The sequence below is a fragment of the Grammomys surdaster genome, unplaced genomic scaffold (genome assembly GCF_004785775.1).
Source record: "Grammomys surdaster isolate TR1022 unplaced genomic scaffold, NIH_TR_1.0 181, whole genome shotgun sequence".
Lineage (NCBI taxonomy): Eukaryota > Metazoa > Chordata > Mammalia > Rodentia > Muridae > Grammomys > Grammomys surdaster.
In genome coordinates this window covers 3,707,338-3,715,899 of record NW_021604626.1, presented here as the reverse complement: position 1 = coordinate 3,715,899, position 8,562 = coordinate 3,707,338, and the positions used below count along the sequence as shown (strand labels likewise).

The following is an 8,562-nucleotide window of genomic DNA, read 5'->3' as shown; positions in this document are numbered from 1 at the left end:
TCCTCCCCTCTCCCTCCCCTGTCCCTTTTCCTCTCTTCCTTCCCCCTTCCCTTTTCTCTTCCCTCTCCCTCCCTCTTTCCTCCTCCCTTCCTCTCCCCTTTCCTCAATCTTCTCCCCTTTCCCCTATCTTCTCCCCTCTCCCCTACTCTTCTCCCCTACTCCTCTCCCCTCTATCCCTCCCCTCCTCTTTCTTCTCCCCCTCCCCTCCTCCCTCCCCTCTCCCTCTCCCTCTTCCTTTGCTTTCCCTGGCCCACCCCTCCCCTTTATTCTCATTTTGTCTTTTTAAATTTTCTTTACTTTTGTCAATCGTATGTCGTCTACACGGGCCGAAAACTTGCTGTGTAGACAAAGCTGGCCTTGAACTCCCGATCTTCCTGCCTCTGCCTTCCAAGTGCTGGAATCACAGGTGCCCCGTGTCCAGCTTCCCTGCCTGTCCTCTTTGGATGAGCTGAAAGAAGCTCGTCACCGGATGAAGCCCATTTATCAGGGTTTTCTTTGATTGTCCTGCTCTGTCCTCTGCAGAGCTTGTCTGTTCCGGAGCCAGTCCGTTGGGCTTTCTTGACCCCTGACGTGATTTGTGTGTGGTCCTGGGTATGCGTTGGGCTTCCCATTGCCCCTTCATAGATAACCAGCTGCTTTGGTAGCATCTGTTGAGCTGATTTCCTTTCCCTTGCTGATTGTTTTGCACTCAGTTGGCTCTTGGGGGACACGCCCACTTTCTGGACTTGTGTTGCAGTCCGTCTGACAACATGCCTACTGCTTTCAGATGCATTCCGTCTTGATTTATGGACCAATAGCCGGGGGGTCTTACGTGCAGACTGTTTGATGGCTCTGGCTTGTCTCTGTTTTCGCATTTTCTTTTACATTTTAGGATGTGCCCACTCACTTCTACCAAAAGGCCTCATAAAATTTTGATGGGAATTGTATTAAATCTATGCATCAATCTGGGGCAAATTGAAACCCTAGGAGTGCCGAGTTTTCCAGTGGACATTTATAGTTTATCTCCACAATTATTTAAGTCTTATTTCCTCTCAGTGGGGTTTTCAGAAGCAGTTTCCAGTTCTGCCTAGGGTCCTTTAAACTCACCCCTACATACTTTTTCGTCCTAAGATATGTTGTAAACTGTATTTCAGAGAAATTGTCTCACCGTGGCCCGCCGCTGCTGCTTAGACACATGAGCGATTCTTGTACCTCGATACTCTCTGATTTTGGTATATTTTATTCGGGGCTTTATGGCTTTTGTTTCTTATTGGCCCCAGCCGCCTGTGGTTCCCGCAGGCACCTGCAATTCAGGTGTTATTACGATTGTATTTCACAACACGTTTATGCCAAACGCGCCCATTTATTCTCATGTTGTCTTAGTTAGGTCTCTGCAGCTGAAATAAGGACACTGGGGGAGGAAGGGTCACAGACAGTTACTAAAGGAAGCCAGGGCATGAGCTCCAGCAGGAACCTGGAGGCAGGAATTGAAGCAGGGACCACACAGGACTGCTTCTTACTGCCTTGTTTTCAGGGTGGTGTTCAGCTACCTGTCTTATTGGCTCAGTACAACTGACCTGTCCAGGGATGATACCACCAGGAGTGGGCTGGGCCGACCTGCAACAATTAACAATCAAGAAAAATTCCCACTGGCATACCTACAGGCTGACCTGCTGGAGTAAACGCCTCAGTTGAGGTTTCCCCCTTCCCAGCTGTGTTAAGATTAGCCATCAAATATGTTTAGAATTTTGATAAGGGGGAGGGCTTAATTTATCTGCAGTGTAATCACAAGGCCAGTGCCTTTCTACCATGTTTGCTGTGTCCGTCCTTGGACATTTGGGTACTGGGTGGAGTGATACCTGGGTCTTTCCCTGGTCCTGATGGACATCTCTGTATCATTTTCAGAGGCCCTAAACTCCCAGTGGCATCCCTTCTAGGAATTCCCAACCCCTTCATGTTGCAGCAGGATACAGTTGTCTCCAGTGTGCACACTCAAGGATCTCAGAGTTCATTTACAGAAAACACCAGCATGCGTGGGGAGGCACTGAAAAGACTCCTCCTTGCTGGAGGAGATTCTGATAGATGAAGGAGGGAGAACCATCCTCCCTTGGGGACATGGCTGCTGGCAAGTTGCTCATGCCCTGATAGATGGCCTCCACACCCATGTGCATATGGACGGCACTAATCAGGGGTCATTAATAATAAAAAAGACATGAAGTTGGGAGGAAGACATGGCGTAGGTACTAGAGGGAGATCAACGGATATAGCAGTGGGCGCATACGATCAATATGCATTATATAAATGTATGAAACTTTCAAAGAATACAATTGTTACTTAAAAGCACACACGCGAAACCTCTCCTCCTCTCACCCCCACTGTGCCACAGGAAGCTGCTTCTCTACAGCCAAGGAGCTCACGGAGGAGGTTTGGGCCTTGTCGTCAGAGCGGGAAGGGCTAGAGACACTCCTGGACAGGCTGTTGACACTCAGTTCCCGGAATGTCAGAAGACTGGGCAGCGTCAAAGAGGATTACCTCAGGTGCAGGCAGGACCTGGTACTCCAGGAAGCCGCCCACAGTGAGTAGCCCTCAGCCAAAGCCTCGGGCCAAGGTAGTACTGACATCATTGGATCCTGTGGCTAGATCACCTTACTGTGACAGAGTCACAGAGCACACAGACAGTTCATGGGAACATTGTTGGCATGAGTTTTGGATAATGGGGTGGGGTCACCTACTAGCTTTTACTTTGCCTTTCTCTGACCTTTTCTGTTCTGCATTTGCTGATGGACACAGTGGGCTATGTAGTTTGCTCCCCCCACCCCCACCCCCCGGGGACACATCCTGAGCTGGACGTTCCTCCTTGGTCCAGTTTTCCAGGTTCAAAGTCCAAACAAGGAACCATACTTCCAGCTGTCAGAGGTGGGCTTGCCACTGTGTAATGAACAGGCCAGGTTTTAAAGTTCTCCTGGACGGTGTGAGAGAACGGTTGTTCCCTCCCTGTTTGAATCACATGGTCAGTGGTCATGGCGTCTCTTGCCAATGAAGCCTCGGCTGGCTCAACAGCTCAGAGCTGAGCATTATTTATCTTAACTCTTTTGATTTTCTTTTTAAAATATTTAATTTTTATTTTAAATCATGTATGGGGTGGGGGGAGAGGGGGTTTGTGGATGTTAGTGTAGTACCTGTGGAGGCCAGAAGAGGGCGCCAGATGCCCCAGAGCTGGTGTTACAGCTACCATGTGGGTGTTAGAAACAGAAGGTTCTCTGTAAGAGCAGCCAGTGTTCTTAACCACTGAGCCATCCTCTCCATCCCTCTTTTAGTATGGAATAGAGTTTATTTGGGGGCATGGGAAGGAGGGTTGAGCAGGGAATAGAGGCAGAGAAAGAGGGGACAGAGAAGGACAGGGGTAGGGAGTAGGGAATAGGAGAGTCTAGGAACACGTGGAGGTGGGGGGGGGGGATGAGGGGGAAGGGAAGAGAGGGAGAGAGGGATCAGAGAGAGCAAAGGGTCGAGCTTGCACAGGTCTCTGCCCATCGAGCCACCTCACCCATCCGTTTCTCTCTTAGAGGCCAGACCTTTTAGTTTTTCTTTTTTTTCCATACGCACGCAGACCAAGGCTGTGTGCGGAACGACTATAAGCACAGTACAGAGGGAGCTCCAGGGTCCCAGGCCCTGCAGGCTGGCTCGTGACAGACCGGAGCAGGGTAGAGCTCCAACAGACATTTGCGGTTGATTTTTATTATTATTTTATTATTTTAAAAAGTCTATGACTAAGAAAAACTGAAATATTTCACAGTGTTACCACTCGGTTTTTACACAAAACGGGGGAATGGATTATATCGAAGAATAAAAGAGACGTAAACAGATTTGAGCGAATCTAACCCAACGATATTTTCATTTGAATGGCGAGTGAGCTCTTAAAGCCATTAATATCTTTCTTTAAAAAAAAAAAAAGCGCTGTGCAGTGTTTGTGAATCTCATCATTGTTACTTCACTAAACACTTTCAAGACGATGAATAAAACATAAACAAGGGCAACTGGAGAATGTTACAGGAGACGGCTGAGCTGCAGATGGCTCCTGGTGGGGATCTTTGTGCTTCGTTCCTGATAGCATTATGCTGGGTCAGCCACCCTCTCCCTGTGTGTTTACTTGCATGTGCTCGAGGCTGAGAAGGTGTGGCTTTGGATCACTCAAATAAACAATCTATGTGTTGGTGAGAAAGCGGGTAACAAAGACATTTTTTAAAAAAAATGTATTTCTGGGGGCCCGGGGGGTTGTTTAATGGTGAGAAGCAAGCACTCTTGCAGAGGACCCATGCTTGCTCCTCGGGTCTCATGGCGTGACGCCCTCTGCTGACGTCTATAGGTACTGCGCTCACATGTACACGCATACAGAGACGTATGTGTATTCATGTAATTGAAACTAAAAGAAAACAAATTCCTGTGTGAATTGAAGCTTTCACCCATTGTAATGCAATAAAACCGGGCCATAGTCTGGACTCAGCTGCTTCTGGATCTTGGGAGACAGCAAGTCAGAAGGGACTCTGTGTCCAAAGTCAAATGTAGCTCAAGCAAGCAGGGAAGATGGAGCTGGGTCTGTGTGGGCGTGATGCTCCGTAATCTTTTCAATCTGAAGCCAAATACCTGTTTCTTAGGTCTTATAATTAAAACAAACAAACAAACAAACAAACAAACACAATAAAAGACCAACAATCGAGTGAACGATTCTGGGGAGAGGGTTAGACACATACAGAACGCAGAGCCCCCAGAAGCCAGAAGAGGACATTGGATCCTCTGGAACTGAAGTTCCAGGCACTTGCAAACCACCAAATGTGGGTACTGAGAACTGAATTCAGGTCTTTTGTAAGAGCAGTACATGTATTTAATTGCTGCCATCTATGCAGCCCATAGATAAAATATCTTAAGGTAAAACTAAGAAATGAGCAATATATAGCATTGTTTGTCTGTGTGCTTGTGTTTAGGTATGCATGCACACATGAGTGGGGGTCAGAGGCCAACCTTGGGTGCCGTTTCTCAGGTACCTTTGACTTTGTTTTGTTTTAAGTCTCCTCTAACTTGCCAATTTGGTTAGACTGGCTGACCAGAAAGCTCTAGGACTCCTCCTGCCTCTGTCTCCACAGGCCTGGGATTACGAGTATGCCTCATCTCACCCAGCTTCTTATGTGGGCTCTGGGGATTGAACTCAGGACGTTGTGCCTACTACTAAGCTATATCTATACCCCAATGTAAAACATTTTTTAAAATGTGATTTTTAACAATGGTCGGAGAAAGCTGTGTTGGGATGGACGAGCAGCTCGGAAGCTTGGGGATGTGAGCTCGCTTGTTCTTCTGAACAGCTTTTTTAGATGACGCAGACCCAGTCAGGAGGCAAAAGACAGAACAGGGCTATCCCTTTACAGCTTCCTGTAGGGATCTACACGTGACTTCCTGTTGTCATTGTTGTTCTGAACTTGACCTTGGTACTGGATGGCACTCAGCTGCAGGGGTGATGGGAGCTGTCCTTACCCTGGGCAGCCGAGTGCCCCTTGATACTCTAGGATTCTCTTTCTGTAGAAGAAGGAAAACTTTTCTCATCTAAGGACCAATCGGCAATGTTGTTCATATAGAGGGCTCTTGCTGGTAGGAAGCTATCAGAGATGGACTGGCTTGTCTCACCATGGAGACATCCTTGTGCCTTTTGTTCCTGGCCAGCTGGTGCATTCACTAAGAACTGAACTGCTGCCTCTAAGTCTTACTAGGGTATCCCAGGACCCAGCATGGTGGCCTTGGGCCACAAGACTATGTTCACTTCCGGGGGTTAGGAGAGTGATGTAAAGTGTTTGTTCCTTCTTCCTTGGTTTAGACTGTGGGTGCAGACCTCGGATCTCCTTGAGAACAGTGACAATGGGGACTTTCCTGATGATGATGAAGTGGTCCCCTTTGGATAGATATTGCTTTGCTTTATCTTTGAGGCAAGGTCTCTTGTGGTTAAGGCTGGTCTTGAACCCATTGTGTAGTTGAGGGTGATCTTGAACTCTTGATCTTTCTGCATCCACCTCCTCAGGGCTGATAGATATTAGGGTCGTGCAGTTCCTAATACCTAGTTTGTGCTGTCCTGGAATTGAATACCGGCAAGCACTCTGCGAGCCGAGTTGCCTCAGCCCTGAGTTGGATGTTCAGACTGGGGTAATGGGAAAAGGGGCAGAAACACAATAGTCTCAAGGACAAAGGGCAACAGACATGGCTGCTGCCTTTGAATCCATAGGCTTCTGTTATGGTAACACACTCCTGTGAAGAGGAGAGGAAGAAAGATTTTAGTTTGGAGACTTCAAGTCACATACTTGAATTCTGAGGAATGCTTAGTAGAGGGGAACAAAATGAAAAAGTGGCCTCCATGTCCCCTGAGCCAGCAGCCTTTATTTTATGTGCATTTTAATATTTTTTGTTTTTTTTTGTTTTTTCGAGACAGGGTTTCTCTGTATAGTCCTGGCTGTCCTGGAACTCACTCACTCTGTAGACCAGGCTGGCCTCGAACTCAGAAATCCGCCTGCCTCTGTCTCCCAAGTGCTGGGATTAAAGGCGTGCGCCACCACCACCGGCAATTTTTTTAAATAAGGGAAAGTTAGGTGGAAAAAAAAAAATCAGTAACTGACTTTAGTTGTTTTTTTTTTTCTTTAAAAAAAAAACCCTTAAGATTTATACAGCTGTTTCTCCATCTCCTGTATATGACTTGATAATCTGTATTGTACTTTATTAACACTGTTGGTTTCATACTAGAACTCAGATATAAAGAAACCAACGTGGAGGGAAGAGATTTCATCACAGAGTAATCATGCTAGAATTTAAATAGGACATCATTAGCATGGTAATGCATTTCTCTAGTTCAGCAGGCCGCCTGGGTAGATCTGGGTTTACAGCTGGTGAGCCTTCAGGACTCCCTGCTGAGAATCAAGCAGTTTCCAGGGAGAAGGCCAAAGGGTAGGATTTCATATTTCTGGGAAATATGAACTAAATGGAGATCTTGTCCTTGTGGTCAACCCCAAACCATCAGTGGACAACTGTCCAGTCACTGCTAGTATGTTGTCCCTCCTGATTTCTATCACTGCAGTCCTAGAAGGGACTTAGTTAAGCAGAAGCCTGTGGACCGTCAGCCCAGGGAACACAAAGCTAGACAGCAGGGAGCCAGGAACACAGAGTCAGAGACCATGTATCCAGGAATACAAGAGCAAGTAAGGATAGAAAGATAAGGACCTCTCAAAGTCTACACAGGCAAAACTAGGTGAGCCTGAAAGTGATTGAGATAAACAAAGTCTGTATGACTTTCTTCATTTTCAAGTCACCCAGTCAGCTCCCGGCCTCCATGCAATCCATTCACCCGTAGTCTTCGCTGCTGCCCGCACCCATCTGAGTCACCGCAAGTCCTCATGTCACACACTGCAGTCAGGCCAGGGCAAGAAGGGGGCATGATGCAGGGTACCACCCCTCCTGCCCTCTGGTGGTGTTGCTTTGAGACCTAGTGGTCCTCTACTCAGTCTACAACTGCCCTGGGGACTATGATTCTGTGTTTCTTACTGCCATGTTCCCTAGTTGTGTGTTCCCTGTCCCCTTGCTGTGAATTCCCTGGTTCTGTGTATCCTTGCTTTGTCTTCTCTGCTTCCGTGTTCATCAGTTACCCCCATGAGAATGCATGACGGTTTTGGTCTATCGCATACCAAACTGCAGTGCACAGTTCTGTGACAGCCACTTCATTTAAAGGAGGACCTCAGCTCTGTGCTGTAGGGTGTCCCTTATGCATCTGCTAGATTTTCAGTTTGGCAGATTGCTCTTGGCAACCACACTTCAGATGGCCTGGGCTTCGGGACCTGCAGAGGTGCGTGGTCACATTCACACACTCACACTGCTGAGAACATTCTAGTGGAGCTGCAAGTTTCTCAGAGAACAGCTCACTGCTGGGCTTGGTTTGGGTTACTATGTGCTGGAACTGTAGCAAAGGTTACTATGTATAGAAACTGTAGCAAAAGTTACTATGTGCCAGAACTGTAGCAAAGGTTACTATGTGTAGGAACTGTAGCAAAGGTTACTATGTGTAGGAACTGTAGCAAAGGTTACTATGTATAGAAACTGTAGCAAAGGTTACTATGTGTAGGAACTGTAGTAAAGGTTACTATATGTAGAAACTGTAGCAAAGTTACTATGTGTAGGAATTGTAGTAAAGGTTACTATGTGTAGGAATTGTAGCAAAGTTACTATGTGTAGAAACTGTAGCAAAGTTACTATGTGTAGGAATTGTAGCAAAGGTTACTATGTGCCAGAACTGTAGCAAAGGTTACTATGTGTAGGAACTGTAGTAAAGGTTACTATGTGTAGAAACTGTAGCAAAGGTTACTATGTGTAGGAATTGTAGCAAAGGTTACTATGTGTAAGAACTGTAGCAAAGGTTACTATGTGTAGGAATTGTAGCAAAGGTTACTATGTGTAGGAACTGTAGTAAAGGTTACTATGTGTAGGAACTGTAGCAAAGGTTACTATGTGTAAGAACTGTAGCAAAGGTTACTATGTGCCAGAACTGTAGCAAAGGTTACTATG

At 46.6% G+C, this 8,562-nt stretch overlaps 1 protein-coding gene across 4 annotated transcripts in view; it reads left to right on the top strand.

Moving 5' to 3' along the window:
• Disc1 (DISC1 scaffold protein) overlaps nt 1-8,562 on the top strand; it is a 208,513-nt gene that overhangs the window by 104,023 nt on the left and 95,928 nt on the right. For 3 of the 4 annotated variants that reach the window (XM_028767737.1, XM_028767738.1, XM_028767741.1), the window contains one exon: nt 2,366-2,554. The exons of the other annotated variant lie outside the window; for it this stretch is intronic. In XM_028767737.1, the coding sequence (XP_028623570.1) occupies nt 2,366-2,554 (189 nt within the window). The remainder of the gene's footprint in view (nt 1-2,365; nt 2,555-8,562) is intronic. 4 annotated transcript variants of the gene reach the window in all.